At 44.0% G+C, this 20,415-nt stretch overlaps 1 protein-coding gene across 5 annotated transcripts in view; it reads left to right on the forward strand.

Annotated features, from left to right (window-relative positions):
• Positions 1–20,415, forward strand: part of KIRREL3 (kirre like nephrin family adhesion molecule 3) — a 1,312,393-nt gene that overhangs the window by 1,084,785 nt on the left and 207,193 nt on the right. For all 5 annotated transcript variants that reach the window (XM_029572739.1, XM_029572737.1, XM_029572738.1 and 2 more), the window contains one exon: positions 7,988–8,093. In XM_029572739.1, coding sequence (XP_029428599.1) covers positions 7,988–8,093 — 106 coding nt within the window. The remainder of the gene's footprint in view (positions 1–7,987; positions 8,094–20,415) is intronic.

The following is a 20,415-nucleotide window of genomic DNA, read 5'->3' on the forward strand; positions in this document are numbered from 1 at the left end:
CTAGGGGTGTTCGCTGTACCCTCTCCGGTTTCGCTTGCTCTATGTCATGCTTTGCCCAAGGATGCAGCGACGGGACTGGGAGGGGGAGCAGTTGAGCGGGTGGGGAGGGGAGTGCAGGAAGATGAGAGGATGCCCTGCCTTGAAGAAAGGGAAAGGTCCTCGGAAAAGAGGGGGGAAGAGGCTGGTAGCAGAGAGCAAGAGAAATGCCACTAAGTGGAGGGATTTTGAAAGCCACATGTGCCAACACCATTGCCAGTTTTCTCAATTCATTCCCAGTTTACCCACTTAAGGGATAGGACTTCTAAGCCTCCCTTATTTAACAGCCGCCAGTCTCCTCTGTTAGCCCCAACTTTTAAAGCCCTGCTGAGCTGCCTGGAATTTTTTGTTTTATAACTTACACGTCATCCATAGCAGAAGTCAAGTTACGCGGCTGGGGACCCTGGCGCGAGCCAGTGCGCGTATATATTTGCACGCTAATTTCAAGTTTAAATCCAGGAAAGCCCAGCCCATGCCTCGCCCCTTTTTTGAACTTTTCATTTGTGCGTGCAGCGGCAAGTACACACGTATCCGGGCAGCTTTAAAAAAAAACCGCTCAGTGTGCTCCGGCACAACGTATTTGTGCATCCCCTAATTTTGCTATGCATCGGGCTTTTAAAATTCACCTTTAAATTTATAAACTTGTCAAATTACCTCTTAAACGTTTTAGACTGTTCGATTTAGTTAAAAGTACATTTACTGGCATTTCACAGTCACATGACCAGTGACCATGAATATATGATATGGTAAAATGTGGTTCAGTGCAGCCTGAGGATCAACCAAACTTGAAAGTATGCCCTGATATAAAAAAAGGTTGATGAGCAGCTCTGCTTTAGAGAATCCACTGGTCCTATATCAAAAAAATGTAGTGACACAGCTCAAGCAGCCTCATTCCTTCTGCTGTAAATATATTATTCCAAAGCAAGGCAGATGGATTTTGCTTTGAATGGAGAGGAAGGGAGAGGAAGACCACACAATAAAAAGAGCTTGGAAAGAGAAGGAATGAGGAGACAGCACTGAGAAAGAGAATACTAAAAAGGATAAAATCAGGCCAACAAAGGTTGGAAGAACGGTTTTATTTTAATTGTGGTTAGAGCTGTGCACTATGGTATGTGTTTGGGAGGTGGGTGGGTGGGTAGAAAGGAGCTTCTTTGCTAATTCAGCTCCACTAAGGATCGAGTCTCAAAGTCAATCCATGCTCCTTTGGTTCGGCTCTAAAATTTTCAGACTCATTCAGCTCTGGAAGCAAAGCTTGGGTAACTTGCTCTTTTAAGCAAGATAAATCTCTATTAGACAGCCAGTAATGTTCTAAATGGCAGCACTATATATTATGATGCACATCAAGAGTTTCTGGAAGGGGGTGAGGATGGAATTTTTCATTCAGCCTAAAAAGCTGTATAGTTGCCAAGCTCTGATTAAAGTTTATACAAGTATAGCAGGTGTCTTATGAATAAATTATACAGTATGTAATGACAAGGTTAGAGGGATGGGTCACTTGATGGCAAGCTGTAACGGTGTCCTTCCATAACTCCACCACTTGGGAGGGCTGTCTCTGCTGCCTTGCTGATTAATATTAACGAGAAGCAGATGTCAGAAGACCACAGAAAACCCCACCTACATATAGCAGATATACCAGCTGCGAGTGCAGTGTGAAGTGGCACTAAACTGACTTGGCTGCAAGAGATATAAGGCATGTGGGCGCTATGGTTTAAAGAGACCTTTTCCATAGCACTCTTTAATGAAAGCTCTGATGCCATTTAAATAAGCCGAAAAGTGACATCTACAGCAGTGTATACCTCTGACGCAGCGCTCTCTCAAAACAGCATATTGTTGAGTTTTTCTCCTGGAGTTTCCCATGATTCAAGATCTATTGCTAGATTTGCATTGAATGCAAAGGCAATTTAAGGAAAGTAATTGTGTTCCTTTTTATGTGCATAAGAAATTTAAAAATACTCAAAAAAACAATCAGGGATCTATGACTATATATGACTTGTTCTATATATGTGAAAGCAGAAATCTAGCTTCACACACACGGGTAGTATGATGGTCTATAACATTTCTCTTTGATGTCTCCTTATAAGTAATATTAATTTCTTTATGAATGCTTGAACTTTGAATTGCATACTGTGTGGATTCATATTTCAGACTCTGCTATTTTGCATTATACTGTCAGACAAGTTAATCAAAAAGTTTCAGCAGTTGTCATTCTGCAGTATTAGTCTTGGTAGGGGTAGGGATGTACATTTGTTTTCTTCATTTTCATTTTTTAATGCACACTAATTTTTTTTTTAGTGCTTACTACAAACATTAGTGCACTTTCAATAGAAACAAAAATTAGATGACAACAAAAAAAGCCCAACAAAAGGAATGGGAAAACCCCAAAACGACCCTATAAACAAACAAAACAATTCTGGCTACATTTCCCTAGTAAGGAGTGGCCCAGCAGCATCACTGTTTACCTCTTTCTTGGTTCATTTCTGGAAGCCAACTTCTATTTCCAAGGCTTTGGAGTAAAGCATGGAAGTCATTCCTCAGTGAAAGGGTCCCCTGGACCACTGAGGGAGGTGGAAAGGAAGAACATGCACCAGACAGAAACCCTGCTATCCTGATGCCTCTGTTTCATGAGTCAAAAATAATAAGAATGCATCCATTGCTTCTGTATTTTGGATATATACATGAAACAAACACAGGCCTCATTTTAGAGAGAGAGAGAAACACGCAGACCCTCTATATAGAGTTAGTCTGACACTCTGGGCTGGATTTTCAAAAGGTTAAGCGTGCCAGGCCTATAGCCCCGGGATGCGTGTAAGTCCCGGGGCTTTACAAAAGGGGGGCTGGGGCAGGGCCAGAGGCCTCCGACAGAGCGGCCATTGATGCTTTGTTGGAGGATCGTGTGCCGGCAGGCGCAACTTGCACCTGCCCAGAGGCGCAAAGGTAAGACGAGTCAGGGGGGGTTTTGGAGCGACCAGGGAGGGAACGGAGGAAGGCAGCATGGCTCGGTGCGCACAAGGTGCACAACTGTGCACCCCCTTGTGCGCGCCGCCCCCGGATTTTATAACATGTGCACGCCTGCACGGGCATGTTATAAAATTGGACGTATATGTGCGTGCGCGCTTCTTTTAAAATCTACCTCTCTATATATATGTACCACTCTAGAGGGGCACTTTGAATTGGGGTGAGTTTTTGAGAGGTGGATTGGGGTTAGGGGGTGTTACAGACCCATTCAGAGGTAGTCATTGTAAAATTGACATCAGTAAAGAATTGTAGCCCTTATAAGTGATGAAAAGTAGATTTGTACAATGCAGCTAGCACTGCAGAGCACAAATCAATTCCTCTTGTTAGACTTTTTATAACTTATAAGCATTATAATTTTTTACTGATGTCGATTTTACTATGAATACCTCGGAATATGTCTGTAACCCCAGCCCACCTCCCAAAAACCCACCCCAATTCAAAATGCCCCTCTAGAGTGGAACATATATAGAGAGTGTCAGACTGACTCTTTACAGAGTTTCATTCTCACTCTCTCTCTCTCTCTCTCCCTGCCTTCCTGTGCATGTGGCTGTTTTTACACAAGCAATGCTTTTAAAATCTACCTCTAAGAGAACCACTCTCTGTGATAAAAGAAGACTGCTTCTTTCCCTGATGATCTAATTATAGCGCACTGCAAGATTCCTTCTCAAGAATTCAGATATGAAATTGGATATGATTATTTTAAGCAGCAATCACCAGAACCTGAGCTTTTCATCTCAGTCATGCCACAGCTGGAAAACTAGAGGATTGGTGGTTGCAAACTATTTTACAAGCCCAGCGTGCACCAAAATTGTGGGATCGGCGCACAAGTCAGGCTCACACGTGTCCACTGAATTCTAAAAGCCACCTAGATGCGTGCATAGCTCCTGCTGCTCGCACATCTCAGACATTTTGCAAAAGGGGTGGGGCGTGGGCGTGGTCTGGGCCAGACATGAGCATTTCGGGGTGTGGCCAAGAGATGTGCGGGTATATACTTATGCGCCTGGGATCCCCTGCCACGTAGGCGTTCTTCTGCAATGGAGGAGATATAAGTTTAAAAATAAACAGAAAGCGCCATTTCTCAGGGGTTTAAAGGGTCTGAGGTATCTGGGGGACATGGAGACTATGAAACTGGGGGCGGGGGGGATCTGGAGGACCTAGCTATTAACTGGGTGAACTGGTGGATGAATTGGTGAAACTGGCAATGGCCTGGATGCGTGCCCCCTTTTAAGTTTCCTCAACTTATGCGGTAGAAGCAGGATTTACGCGCATATGTGCACCAGGTCAGGCTATTTTATAACATGCACGCCATGTACATGTGCAAGTTATAAAATGGTCACATATCTGGGCGGGCACCGACACTCATGCGCCAAAGTGCACCCACGCACCAGTTTGAAAGTAACTGTCTCTGTTTGTTCAGCTTGGCAATGTCGACTATCCAGCTTTCAAATGGGAAGTATGAGCTGGTATCTGATGAATGGTGAAAGGACGAGCAAGATCTTATCCCCATAAAAAATATATCACTGCAGAAAACGGAGACAGAAGCCACTGTACGGGAGTATGGGAAGAGGAGGTTATGCTGCCAGTAAACTCCCATGTCGTAAGAGGAAAGCTGAGCCAGTCCTGGTTACCCTATTCCATCTATGGATTTGTTAGTTCCAATCTCCCTAAGGCAGGTAGGATTATAGATCAACAGAGGCAGTCGTGGCAGGGTTAAGAGTGGCTCAGCCTGTTTCTTATCATATGAAGCTTTTTAGCAATCCAAGTGGAAGGAGAAGGAAAGTAAGAATGAGGGAAGAAGTCAGAGGCCCCAGTATAATGAGGCGCGCTGGGCTGTGCGCACGTGTTAGTGTAGGGATGTCGAACTCCAGTCCTCGAGTGCCACAAACAGGCCAGGTTTGCAGGATATCCACAATGAACATGCATGAGATAGATTTACATACAATGGAGGCAGTGCATGCAAATCTTTCTCATGCATATTCATTGCAGGTATCCTGAAAACCTGGCCTGCTTGTGGCACTCGAGGACTGGAGTTCGCCATCACTGTGTTAGTGCATGGGCACACATTTTTGTGCATTACAGCTTCACTCCTGATGCAACGAGGAGTTTAGTGCACAAAACATTTTTGCACAGCCATGAGTAAAATTGTGCTCACAAATTAGCGTTCTTTCATTCCATGTTAATCAAGGCATTAGCTAATACTCCCCAATACAGAGAGTGCATAGGCGTAACTCATTTTCTTTTCACTGGAAATGTAACTACTGGTCAAAGGTGGAATAAAGTTTCTGGGGTTTGAGTTAGTATATGGTGTCGAACCTGGTGTTTGTGGTTTGGGGGTCCTGTACATGGCATTTATGTGCAGAAAACATGAGTTGGGTATAAATCATGTGTTCTGAGCATAAAATAATATTGGTTCATATTGTTGTGTGCAACCTGTAATTTAAAATAGTCATAGCACCTAAAGACTGGACAGTGGCCAATGTGAAGCCAATTTTTAAAAAGGGGACCAGGGGAAATCCAGGAAACTATAGACCAGTGAGGCTAACATTAGTGCCGGGCAAAACGGTACAAGTTATTCTTAAAAATAAAATTACTGACCACATAGATAGACATGGTTTAAAAGGGGAGAGTCAAAATGGTGTTTGCAAAGGGAAGTCTTGCCCTTAACAATTTACTAGATTTTATTTGAGAGTGTAAATAAACGTGAAAAAAGGTAAACTTGTTTATATTGTGAACCTGGTTTTTCAGAAGCATTTGATGAAGTTCTTCATGAGAGACTCCTCATGATATTTGGAGGTCATGGGATAGGAGGCAGTGTCCTGTTGTGAATTGGTAACTGGATAAAAGACAAGAAATATAGGACTGAATGGTCAGTTTTCCAAACACAGAAAGGTCATTACTGGAATGCCTCATAGGGTCTATACTGGGACCTGTGCTTTTTAGCATATTTAGAAATGATCTGGAGAAAGGAACAATGAGCGCGGTGACCAGATTTGCAAATGATACAAAACACACTGCAATGGATTATGAGGAACTGCAGAAGGACTTTGTGATGCTAGGAGACTGAGCATCCAAATGGCAGATGCAATTTAATGTGGACAAGTGCAAAGTAATGTATATAGGGAAAAATAATTCCAAATTCAAGTACTGATGCTCAGTTAAATATTAGAAGTCACCATCCAGGAAAAGGACCTCAAAGTCCTTGTGGACAGTACCTTCAAATTAGTCAAAAAGGAATTATTTGGAAAGGAAATAGAACAAAACTGACTATCATATTCATAATACCTTTGTGCAGATCCGTGGTGCGACCGTGGCTTGAATATCTTGGTGTCAATCTAGATGCACAATTGTCAATGATTCATTAGATTTCTGCTGTTGCCAAATCTTCTTTCTTCAAAATTCACCTTCTGAAAGGGCTAAAACCACTCCTTGACAGAGACAATTTTCTATCAGTCCTACGAGCTCTGATTCTTACTGGCTTAGATTACTTCAATGCTCTTTATAGAGGTCTTTCAGCCAATTCAATTCACCTGCTCTAATTAATCCAGAACTCAGCTGCCTGTATTCTAATGAATTCCACTCGTTGTGAACACATCACACCTATCCTCCACTCTTTGCACTGGTTACCTAATTCTTTATATATACAATATAAAATTCTTACTATGCTTTTCATCTTGATACACATGTCTATATGGTTATGCTCGATACTTCGCATTTATAAACCCAACAGACACCTCCGTTCGGCAAATAAAAATCTTCTAGATATTCCTACCACGAAAATTGCAAGACTTGACCTTACCAGAAAGCATGCCTTTTCGATTGCTGGACTGACTCTTTGGAATGCTTTACCTGACTCCCTCTGCCTAACACCAGACATTAAAAGAGTTTTAAAAGAATCTAAATACGTATTTCTTTAAAAAAGCCTTTGATAGTGCAGGTTAATACCTTAATTTTTATCATCTTATTTTGAGGCGCTTCTTTTGTTATTCCATAGGTTTGTTTATGTATAATTTTTATTTTAATGACAATTTTATGTATTACGTTAACTTGTATGTAACACTGTGAACATGATATTGTAAACCACCCTGATCAAGCCTGTTTGAAAGTGTGGTATATAAAAATTTTAAATAAATAAATATGAGAAATTCAACAGAGAAAATGAAGTTTCTTTGCACCTGTTCAGACTTTTCAGTCGGAGGACATCTGCGTCACTTGATTCAGATTTCAGCTATAGGCTAGTTACAAAAAACAAAAGCTTAATCTTGATAGGTCCTTCACCCTGACTATTTAACTACTTCACCCGCCTTGGTTCTGACCTGGCTGCTACTTCACACAGGTTGTTTTCTCACTGCAGCACTTTCAATGTGCTGAAGGCTCGAATGGGAAACATTAAGCAAATGAAACACAAATTTTTGTTTAAATTCATGGGCACCCTTCATTCGTTTTGGGGGGAGGGGGGTCCTACAAACGAAACAAAAATGGTCTCATTTGTTGCATTTTACCCATTCACTTCAAACAAATGCACATCCCTATGGTCAAGAGAATCTGAGTAAGTATTGGAGGCAACACACGAGAGTACATGGTGGCACATGGTCAGTTACAGAAATATAATATAATTCCACCCAGATTCCCTAAAAAATAGTTTATAGCATAGTTCCAAGGGTATTGGTGTATGAAAGGATTTGGGAGAATTGAGGTGGTAATTTTGTTTAACAAATTCTGTTTCTATAATTCAAGATTTTATGCGCTAGACTAACAGTAGTTTCTCATTTTATATATTTCCTACTGAGAAATCTCATTTTCTAATGAATTTGCTTTCAGATCTGGTTACATTGATCGTCACACACAGAAGAATTTTCTCTCCCCTCCCCGTGAAAGCTGTCTTAATTTCAGTTTTATTTCCATCTCACCTGACTAAAGTGTCTCTCTGTCTTTTTAGATCCTCCCCTGGTTAACCTGTCTGTGGAGCCTCAGCCTGTGCTGGAGGACAATCCTGTGAAGTTTCACTGCTCTGCAAAAGCAAACCCTGCAGTCACCCAATACAGGTAAGTCACATCCAAGGGACTTTATCAGAACTTTGGGTAGTCATGTATTGAAGGCTAGCTTTCCAAAGGTCTTATTCTGGCAATATTTTCCAATCTACTTTAAAAAACATTATATTATATACAGTTGAATTGCATATAGTTATGTGGCAGACTGCAGCCAGATAAAAAAAACCCACTGTTATTTTCTAAGAGGTTGACATTCAGTGGGCCAGTGAGCAGGAAAGTTATCCAGGTGAAGTTACCCAGATAACTTTACCTTGGATGTTCAGCATAACATAATCAGATAATTTTATTCCCTGAAATCACTTATTTGGATAACTTTATGACAGTTATTTTTCCAAGCAGACTTAGCCAGGAAGCGCTGAATATCACTGGCTGAGCAGCTAAAATATAACTATTCCTCCAGAGCACCTCCGTCACTGGCTCTTTTTATCTGTCTAAATCTTATGGGGGTAATGGGTTACCTGAGCAAAATTTTGGCCAGGCCACGATGGGAAATAGTGAAATCTTGGGTTTTCTCTCGGTAACTCAAAACTTTATCTGGACAAACCCTTTGAATATTGACCTCTGAATGTACCTCTTGTTTAAAAAAAAAAAAAAGAGAAAACCTAAGGTTACAGATGAGTTTAATGAGTAGATGTGAATGACCACAGTTTACAGTCATGGGTATTACCACAAAGTGCTTTCCAGTCATAAAAAGAGTGTGATTAAGAAATTAAAAGGTCTTCAAGAAGATTGTGGGGTTTTATTTACGTAATCTTTGTAACCTGGCAGTTCCTTTCTGCTTCATTAGACTTCCAGCTCAATAGAAATCAGCCTCTATGTTAGGCTATGGTGCCATGAGTCTTTAAGTATGAGCATCTGGGGTTTCTGCTCCTATTTTATATCTTCTTTACTTACTTTAGCTAAGCCATTGCAGTAATAGTCCTTGGCCAAGAGCCACCACATTGCATCTTCCTCCGGATTACATAATGGTTGACCTTGGTCAGTAGCTCTCACAAAAAAGCAATGGCTGGGACTTCCTTCTTTTCGGCCTCTGACTGCTGTGAATACTCCACAGAATTCTGTGCCCATGCCAGCACAGAAAGCAGAGTTTTGGCCTGGGAATTGAATGCAGATCCTCTACACGGCAGGACTCAATGTTTACAACTGAGTCACTGAGGACCCAGCCCAGAAATCAGATTTTAATAAAGGCTGTAGACTGCAGTGATACCAGAGGAGATACTGGGAGGATGCATAGTAGGGTTACAGTTGGGAATAGATGTGATGACCAAGGAGCAGTTGAATGGACAGCAGGATCAGGGTGGCATTGAACAAAAAAGGAGTTTGATGGACAGTTGGGTTAGGGATGTGTGTAGTTCCAGGGATGGAACTGGTAGTGTGGTCTGTTTAGGAATGGACATCATGGCAGAGAAAGAGCTGAGTGAGAGGTTGATGAGATTTTTATTTTATATATTTTTATAGACAGATTACAAATAAAACATTGATAAATATTTATCAATGACAACTACATAATACACATACCATAGATGTTAATGTGGCAAATATGACTTGGCATTTTTGTTTGTTTGTCTTGCTATTTAATTGTTTGCGTTGGGTTTTTGGATTTATGTTATATGTACAAAGGATTATGTATGTCTATTGTTACCCATTAGAACTGGTGTCAGAGCAAGCAAAAAATCTGTCACGCTGCATTACATAATCTGGTTATGGTTAAATCTATTTGTATGCCTCCCATATCCAGGGTGGCTCACAACAATCACAAAACAAGAACAGGCATTAATAAAACATCATTAAAATGGCAAGCATAATACAAACATAACCCAATCAATAAAATCCTAACTAAAATCTAAGGTCCAAACTTAATCATCGTATCTTACAGCCTAGCTTGTAATAATAATCGTGTTTCCAAACACTTTCCTAATGTAAAACACCTTCAGCTTTTTCCTGAAAGATTTCATACATGTCTTCAGCCTTGAGTTCAGCTGGCAAAGCTGGGTCTTCTATCATAAAGGTGCGGTCCCTTGTAGCACAGAAATGCCATGTATGGACAGAGGGAATATGCAACAGATTGCTATTTGAAGATCGTCAGGCAAGGGAAAGAAGGTAAACCTTCAGTGTGGAAGCAAGACAGGCTGCTGTCCTAGATCACCTTAAGATCCTAGCATTAAGATCTTACATTTTATGTGCCATATAATCAGAAGCCAGTGCAGCGAAAATAAAATGGGTGTAACATGATCATGATGTTAAAGTCTGTTAATACTTTAGCTGCAGCATTTTGAACTGCCTGTATTCTATCAAGTATGAAATTTGGTAAACCTAAGAATACTGCATTGTAATAGTCTAATTCTGTATGACTTATAGCTTGCAGCACTGTGTGAAAGTAATTGTAATCAAGAAAAGGCTTTAACCTGTACAGCAGCCAGAGTTTATAAAAGGAACTTTTTTTTTTACCATTACTTTAACCAGAGAAGGAGTTGGACACATGGTAGGTCAAAGATGGATGCGAAATAGGTTTGCCAACTGCCTCCAGATTTTCAGGGCAGGTTGATCCCATCCTGGTTGTACCCCATTGCATGCAGGGACGTGTTCTGGTTTCCCTATTGAGTTCCCTAAGAGAGGCAATCTTCATGGGATGCAGGGACCTAAATGTTTTTATTTGGCTTTGAACATAAGGAGGCTGGCAATCTTCCATGCTCATGTTAATTTTGCCTTCAAATAGATCCTTAATAAATGCAAGACTACAAGTCCATGCAGACAGTGGGGTAAACCAAGAATGGATCCTAGGTGTATGTGGTGGCACCAGAATAAACAGGCTGGACACTCTTGATAGGTGTTCCAACTTAAAACATTACTGCAGAAAATCTTCCATTTAATCCTTCACATCTTTGTCCAGACTCAGATTTCCAAAACTTCCCTAAGTCAGGGGTTCTCGACCCAGTCCTTGGGACACACCTAACCAGTCAGGTTTTCAGGATATGCTCGATGAATATGCATGAGATGGATTTGTGTATAATGGAGGCCGTGCATGTAAATCTATCTCATGCATATTCATTGTGGATATCCTGAAAACCTGACTGGCTAGGGGTGTCCTGAGGACCGGGTTGAGAACCATTGCATGCAGTGGGGTACATCTGGGACAGGATCAGCCTGTCCTGAAAATGAGGAGCCAAGTGGCAATTCTTTTTTTTTTTTCAATTTTTTATTTATTCATGTTTTAAACAATACAGACAGCAATATCCGCTTGTCTTACAAAAGGTGCAAGAAACAATTATAGATGAGAAATATGTCAGGTTATTTACAGTACATTTCACAATATACCATACAAATAATCTAGCCATATTACTCCAAAAAAAAAAGAAAGCAACACTCCCTGTTATAAGGAAAAAGAACTAACAGGCCGATACAGTAAGGAGCGGTAGGAAGAGCTGTGTTAATGCCGGGCGCACCCGTGGTTGCCGCATGCACAGTCCAGCTCACCTACCGCTCGATACTGGATGTAAATAGCTTGCACATGCAAGCTGTGTCTAAGAAGCATCCGTGAAGCGTTAAGCCCGCGCAACCCATTTTACTGTATAGAGCGCTATACAGTATCCTGGGTGCGCTGGTCTAACGCTTCACGGACACACTGGTATCTGTCATTTCAAATGTCATTTCAAATGACATTTGAAATGACAGGTACCAGGAAGTGGACGGTTCTCTGACACTCGGGATTGCCAGTCCTCTCTCCCCTCCTCCCGAAGTAAGCAACGAAAGCGGGAAAAAAGCGAAAAAGCAAAAAAAAAAAGTAGCAAGAAAGAGAGGGGAGAGAGGACGGGCAATCTTACACTCAGGATTGCCCGTCCTCTTTTTTTGCAGCCCCCCTCCGGAGACGGACATCAGCGAAGACGACCGCAGCTCCCCTGCCTCCAGCTGCCCGCGAAGATGGATGCATCGCATGGGCGAAAGCGACCCCTGTGCATGCAATTGGGCCGCTCAAGACGTGACGTCACATGCCATGACGCCAAACGTCGTGACGTCACGTCTTGAGCGGCCCAATTGCATGCACAGGGGCCGCTTTCGCCCGTGCAGGTGTCCATCTTCACGGGCAGCTGGAGATAGGGGATCCGCGGTCGTCTTCGCCGATGTCCGTCTCTGGAGGGGGGCTGCAAAAAAAGTAAGTCGCTTCGTTGCTTTACACTGCCAGTCCTCTCTCCCCTCCTCCCGAAGCAAGGCTGCTTTTTGTGCCTTGCTTCAGGAGGAGGGGAGAGAGGACTGGCAATCCTGAGTGTCAGAGAACCGTCCACTTCCTGGTACCTGTCACTTCAAATGTCATTTGAAATGACAGATACCAGCGTGTCTGTGAAGCGTTAGGCCAGCGCACCCAGGATACTGTATAGCGCTCTATACAGTAAAATGGGTTGCGCGGGCCTAACGCTTCACGGACGCTTCTTAGACGCAGCTTGCATTTGCAAGCTATTTACATACAGTATCGAGCAGTAGGTGAGCTGGACTGTGCGTGCGGCAACCGCTGGTGCGCCCGGCACTAACGCAGCTCTTCCTACCGCTCCTTACTGTATCGGCCTGAATATGAGCAAAAACAGGCAATTTTACCATAGGAAAACTGCGGTGCTATTCATACATAACTCGGACTAGGATTCAGTGACAGGTAATCTAGCATCAAGAAAATTGTGTATCTCAATGGGTTCAAGAAACACAAACCTTTCTTGCTGAATTTTTACCACACATTTTCTTGGGTAGTATATTGTACATTGAGCCCCTAGAGACTTCACTTCCTGAATCATTTGAAGAAGATTTTTCCTGAGAATTTGAGTTACCCTTGTTATATCAGGAAAGGTCCAGATCTTTTGACCTAGATATAATGTATAATTTTACACACAAAGTACCTCGATATTCAACTTGTTCGGACATAGTTTGTTCCAAAAAGACAGTTAAATTACTCATTTCATTTTGTTGTAAATTCTGTTGACTATTCTCATTCTTTTTTTTCCCCAATGATACAAAAAAGATTTTTTTCAATAACTGGTAAATCTCCTGAAGTTAACATTAAATTTTCCATTAAGTATTTCTTATATTGTTCATATGGAGATATTAATTTCACATTTGGAAAATTAAGAATCCCTAAATTGTTATATCTCATTTGATTTTCAATAGTTTCAATTTTCCTAGTATTCAACAGGCTTCCCTGAATCAAACCTGTTTGAACTTTTTCAATCTGATTAATATGCATTAGGTAGATTTACATGCATGGCCTCCACGGCCTCCCAAACTCTTTCAACTAACAGCCACCAAACAACGCACCATATCCCTATGGAACTCAATGCCTACCCAGCTACGCCTCGAGACCTGCCCTAAGAAATTCAGACAGAAACTCAAGACTTGGCTGTTCACACACGCCTACACATGAGCCCACCTCCGCCCACTGTCCTGCCTCCCACCCATGCCCCCCCCTCACCTCGCCCCCCCTGTCCTCCTCTTCACCCTCTCCCTACTTTCCCAGCCCCTTCCCTCACCTTCCAGATCCACCACCCTTAGTTCCTGTAATTAATGCCCCCCATCCCTCCTTGTATTCTTAGGGGCGGATTTTCAGAGCCCTGCTCGCCTAAATCCGCCCAAAACCGGGCGGATTTAGGCGAGCAGGGCCCTGCGCGCCGGTGAGCCTATTTTACATAGGCCTACCGGCGCGCGCAGAGCCCCGGGACTCGCGTAAGTCCCGGGGTTCTCCGAGGGGGGCGTGTCGGGGGGCGGGCCCGGTCGTCGCGGCGTTTCGGGAGCGTGTCGGCAGCGTTTTGGGGGCGGGTACGGGGGCGTGGCTACGGCCCGGGGCGGTCCGGGGGCGTGGCCGCGCCCTCCGTACCCGCCCCCAGGTCGCGGCCCGGCGCGCAGGAGGCCCGCTCGCGTGCGGGGATTTACTTCTCCCTCCGGGAGGCGTAAATCCCCGGAGAAAGGTAAGGGGGGGTGTAGACAGGGCCGGGCCATGTTCCCTCCAAGGCCGCTCCGATTTCGGAGCGGCCTTGGAGGGAACGGGGGTAGGCTGCGCGGCTCGGCGCGCGCCGGCTATACAAAATCGATAGCCTTGCGCGCGCCGATCCAGGTTTTTAGCAGATACGCGCGGCTCCGCGCGTATCTACTAAAATCCAGCGTACTTTTGTTTGCGCCTGGAGCGCAAACAAAATTAGGCCTATTCGCGGAGTCTGAAAATCCGCCCCTTATTGTATATAATTTGTACATATATACTTAAGTGTATTTCGTGTTACTGTATGTATAGCAAAAGACCCTGGCTACCCTCCCCCCGCCCCCCCCTCCCCTCCTCTCCCCCCAGTTCTATTATTAGTTACACTGTAAAGCCCTGTTGGCTATGTTCACGTTGTATGGAAACCGATGTGATGTTTTTCGTAACGAATGTCGGTATACAAAAACTTTTAAATAAATAAATAAAATAAATAAATAAATCAACAAACCTATACTCAAAGCCAACAATTTTCTCTTTGTGCTGTAAAACTAGTGGTTCAACTTTCGATATCTGATTTTGTGTCCCCGCAACTGTTGCATTCAAAGTTAGAATAATTGATTTTAAATCAGTTAAGGTGGTCCAAATGGTCTCCAGCGTTATGGGCTGTGTCTATGATACCATAGAGTTATCAAATAAGCTCACTGTACCTCGAGGACAGGGTTCTTTCCTCTTATCTGAGGCCTCTGTCCTCCCTTCATGCCCTGAGGGTGTTGAAGTTATGGGGAGTCCGTCTCTTCCAGCGGTTTTCCCCATAAGAACATAAGAAAATGCCATACTGGGTCAGACCAAGGGTCCATCAAGCCCAGCATCCTGTTTCCAACAGTGGCCAATCCAGGCCATAAGAACCTGGCAAGTACCCAAAAACTAAGTCTATTCCATGTTACCATTGCTAATGTCAGTGGCTATTCTCTAAGTGAACTTAATAGCAGGTAATGGACTTCTCCTCCAAGAACTTATCCAATCCTTTTTTAAACACAGCTATACTAACTGCACTGACCACATCCTCTGGTAACAAATTCCAGAGTTTAATTGTGCGTTGAGTAAAAAAGAACTTTCTCCGATTAGTTTTAAATGTGCCCCATGCTAACTTCATGGAATGCCCCCTAGTCTTTCTACTATCCGAAAGAGTAAATAACCGATTCACATCTACCCGTTCTAGACCTCTCATGATTTTAAACACCTCTATCATATCCCCCCTCAGTCATCTCTTCTCCAAGCTGAAAAGTCCTAACCTCTTTAGTCTTTCCTCGTAGGGAAGTTGTTCCATTCCCCTTATCATTTTGGTAGCCCTTCTCTGTACTTTCTCCATCGCAATTATATCTTTTTTGAGATGCGGCGACCAGAATTGTACACAGTATTCAAGGTGCGGACTCACCATGGAGCGATACAGAGGCATTATGACATTTTCCGTTTTATTCACCATTCCCTTTCTAATAATTCCCAACATTCTGTTTGCTTTTTTTTTAGGCCTCGCACCTTCCATCTCCATATTTCCTCCGAGAGGGGCGGCTTCCCCTAAACCTAACAGTCGGTTAGCACCTCCCATAACTGGAGACTGTGCGAGGCATGGTGGCAGAGGAGTCATGGGTTCTCTGGGGCTCAGCGAGGTGTTTAAATCCAGCGGCGTCTGTGTTTGCTCTACACAGACGCCATCGCCTGGCAATGCACCTGGAGTTGCTGCACCACTCTGTGGGAAAAATTTCCCAATAGAAAGCTGAGTAGGAACATTAGTTGTTGAAGTCGGAGATTCTCCTCTAACTTTTCCTTTCCTCTTCATATGAGGCATCATGTATAGAAGTAATAATTTAAATGGAATATCTTCCCCCACAATATTATTCACTCACCATCTTAAGCTCTATGACAGCTGCAATGGATCTGAGACTTCTCTACCCCAACTCCGTCCAACTCCGGACTAAGCCGCGCGTGCCCCTTAGGTGGCACTCCGCAGTATCGACGGTTTTATGGGCGTGGGTTCCTCCCAACAACGTCACGGGAACCAAGGACCGATGAGGGTTAGCTCTAAACTCTGGCACCCAGGCAAGTCTCAAGTCCAAATACAGCTGCGGCTGACACGCCGCAGTATCGCCGGTTTTATGGACATGGGTTCCTCCCAACAACGTCACGGGAACCAAGGACCGATGAGGGTTAGCTGTAAACTCTGGCACCCAGGCAAGTCTCAAGTCCAAATACAGCTGCGGCTGACACGCCGCAGTATCACCGGTTTTATGGGCGTGGGTTACTCCCAACAACGTCACGGGAACCAAGGACCGATGAGGGTTAGCTCTAAACTCTGGCACCCAGGCAAGTCTCAAGTCCAAATACAGCTGCGGCTGACACGCCGCAGTAACGCCGGTTTTATGGACATGGGTTCCTCCCAACAACGTCACGGGAACCAAGGACCGATGAGGGTTAGCTGTAAACTCTGGCACCCAGGCAAGTCTCAAGTCCAAATACAGCTGCCCAGTTGGCAATTCTAATTTAATATGAAAGTGCTTGCTTGGAGGGGGCAGGATTAGGGATATGGATAAATGAAGCAGCTCAGATGCAGCTGATAATGAGTTTTGCTCATTATCGTACACTGTACCTGTTCCGCGGTGGGGCTTGGTGCCGGAAGCTTGGCCTGCCACTTCCCTGTTCTGTAGATTACATAAGCTATCTAGGGCTTTATCAATCTGCTACTATCGCAACTGTGAAGAATGCAGGACCTGTGCCAGAATTATACTTTCCTTCTGTGTAGTAATTCCTACCAGTTCTTCAGCTTTCAAAGGGGATTTGCTCCTTTACAGCTGTAACTACCAGTCTTATCTCCCTTCTTCAAAGCAAGGACCAAAATTGAAATGATTTTTTGTTTTCAGATGAAGACAGTGGTCTGCTCCCTGCCGAGATTATGAGGGCTCACCTCCTGTTCCACTCAGCTGTCCAATTAGCACGGTGCTGTAACGCTGCCTTCCAAGCTCTCGCCATTCATTGCAAAACTCGGTAATCAGCAGTCAGGCAGTAAATGTGCTCCTGCTTCATGTCATGCTGTTACTTATTTAGAAAAGCCAGGAGCTGCCAGCGACTCCTTGTCCTTATTCACTGACACGAGGGCTTCTGAAAAACTAAGCAGCATAGCGTATGACCAGGAATGGGATGGCATTTCTCACCAGAAACTCTCCTACTTTCATCGAATTGAGAGCAATAGCAATAGAGAATAGAAGTCATTGAAAAGCAATCTGAGCAATGCTTAGATTTCGTATCCCCTTTTTGATTTTTCATTTTGATTTTCCTGGAAGAAGCTTTTTTTTTTTTTTTTTTTTATAGAGCTGAGATCTAACAACTGTATTGTTCCTGGATATAACTGGGATTTTTTTTGCAATTTCTGATACATTTTATGGATGATTTAGATTAATGGGATGATTGGGGGTTTATGTCATTTTATGGTCCAACATAAGAATAGTTTGCATACCATAGTGAATTCACCCTCTTTATATGATACTCTGATAAGGCATTTCTTATAGCCCTACTCAAATGCTTGTGATAGCTTTTGAAAGGCTAAAAGCCACAGTTTTGTTGAAAAGCAGTGTTTAAAACTAAAAATATGACATATGGTTAAAAAAAAAAAAGAGAGAGAGATCGGTGTATAGGGCCAATGCAAGGTTTCTAGCTGCCCTGCATGACTTCAAACTTTGGCACCTACCCCCTCCCCTTGCTGATATCACCGCTAATGATGCCTCTCTGCTCCCCTCCCCCCCTGCTCATGATGCCAACCTCCCTGTTGCTTCTTGTTGGGGCTCAACCACTGCTAACACACACAGGCAGAGGCTAGGTGCCTAAGTATAGGGGACAATAAGCCACCATGTGGTCCTGCCTCTTCCTCTTCCTTTCAAAGTAGGCCCAAGAGGAGACGGAGGTGGGACCATGGCATTGCTGCGGTTGTGAATACACCACAGAATGAATAGACTAACTAACTTGTCTGCTGAGAGAAAGCATTAGATGGAAATCTGATTCCCCGAGGCAGGCTATTCAATGAAACAGTGGCTGCTACTGGATTTGGACTTATAGTCCCATATATTTATTTCTTTACTAAAATGCTTTAAATAAGAAGTAAAATAGAGACTATTGAGTCAATATTCAGTTGCTGTGAGGCTCTACCAGTTAGCCTGATAAACATATCCAGCTAACTAGTGCTGTTTTTTTCAGTGGCACAACCACACCTCTGAATATACCTGATTATCCTAAAGTTAACCGGATAAGTTTATCCAGCTAGCATTAGGACAGGTGTATTGATCAACTTAGCCGGCTAAGTTATCTAGCCAACTCTGAATATTGGAGTTAACTGGGTAACTTATCCGGCTAACTTAGCTCCTTCCCAGAACCCCTCTAGACTGCTTTTGGAATGACCCTGACTTATCCAGCCAAATTCTAGCCAAATAAATAGATATCTGGCTAGAATTTAGCTAGATAAGTGGCCACATTTTCATTTAGCCAGATAACTTCTTAGTTATCCAGCTAAATCTGTTTAAATATGAACCTCTATTGTTTTTAATGCATCAGAAAACATTAAAAATTTGAGGATAAATGATAGACAACTGTGGTGTTTAACTCCAATGAGAGCAATGTAAAATGATCATGTTGCCATAAAATAGGCATCTGATACCCTCCTAATTGCTCTCTATAAATATTACGTAAAACTTTTTGTTGCTGTCATAGATGTAAGCCTTTTGGCTGTGGTGCGATTGACGCAACCTAGTAGGCAAACCTACTAGTCCCATGCCGACAGCTGGCGCATATGCCCTTACTGGGACTGGAGCTGGAGTTTCACCTATATCAGCCCCGTTCTCTGCAGGTTGAGCCCTTGGGTTCCAGGGGCCATCAGAGCTTAGGCAAATGTCCCTTAAGGAGCAGTCAAAGAGAATCCAGGTACAGGCAGTGGTCAGGGCTGGCAACGTGAAGCCAGGATCCAGGTATGAGCTGATGTCTGTGCAGGCAGCATGCAAGGAGAAGTCAAGTGTCCATAGCAGAATTGATACCTGTTGCGTCCGTCGGTCTTCGGCTTCACCCCGCCTACCTCTCTCTACTTGCGGCTCCTCCCGCTCACCTTGGACTGATGGCCGCCGCGGCGTCTGCTTGCCGTTCTCTCCGGTGTCCCCAGACCGGCTATGGTGCTGCCTCCCGCCATTCTCCTTCAAGGTACCTCTAGGGCGCGCACAAGCTCGCTGTCCTCATCTTTATTTCCACGTTGGCACGAACCTCAGGGGCGTCCCCCTGTTCTGACATCACGACTCCAGGGTATATCTGCCTACTACATTTGCTAGCTCGTTGAGTTAGCAAAGGAATTTATATGGATGGGATTCGCTCTCTGTTCCTAAGATACTCTGCCACTCCAGCTCTCAACTGGAACTCTTACTACACTTCGGGGTCACTAACAAGGTACCCGCTCCTCGGGGGCCTCTCTGCTTCTTTCAGGTGCTATCAGGAAACCGGTACTCGCTCCTCGAGGGCCCATGTTCCTTGTGTCGCTGCCTGCAACCTATACCTTCTACTTGGAAGAATTAACTACAGTCACCATCTGTAAATACAGAAACATCTCTCTCTACTGTACTGCTTCGCCGGAATCAGGTACTCGCTCCTCGAGGGCCTGCCCTCTGCTCCGGTGCCAGACCTCTCGTCTAGTGGAATTTCTGCTACTGTTAGTGAGTACAACGCTACCGAGTCTGCTCTAAGGGATCAGGTACTCGCTCCTCGAGGGCCTGCTCTCCCTGTCTTGGAGCTCTCCTATTCTACTTGGGACTCTGAATGCTAATTCTATTGTGTACTCATAATTCTTAGTCTCTACAGCACTGTTTACAGAGGATCCGCTGTTCCAGCATCCTGTGAGAGACGCGCCCAGCTGGGCTCTACAACCAGTACTCACTACTGCCTCCTCTGGTGGTTTCATATACTGTTTAATAAAAGATTCAAATTCTGTGTTTGTCCGGAGTTTAGCCTGACACTGTGGTCCCTCACGGGATTGCCCCCATGGGCGTGGTCAGCTGCCACAGTGTCCAAGGATCCACCCAAACACCAATAACCATAACAATACCAGGCGCCAGGGAAGAGAATGGTCTGAGACCATTGCAGAGATCAGTACCAGGCAGCAGGCAAGAGAATGGTCAGGGTCTGTGGCAGATGTCCATACTGGAAATTCAGGCCAAGACAGACAGAATAGGCAGAAACAAGATACAGAGGGACAAGACAGGGTGTGACAGACAAGGCAAGGCAAGACTCCAGGGACCCGGACAGACAAGGCAACAGAGACAGGGCAAGGGCAGGAAGAGGGCAAGCCAG

This window comes from Rhinatrema bivittatum, chromosome 12 (genome assembly GCF_901001135.1).
Source record: "Rhinatrema bivittatum chromosome 12, aRhiBiv1.1, whole genome shotgun sequence".
Classification (NCBI taxonomy): domain Eukaryota; kingdom Metazoa; phylum Chordata; class Amphibia; order Gymnophiona; family Rhinatrematidae; genus Rhinatrema; species Rhinatrema bivittatum.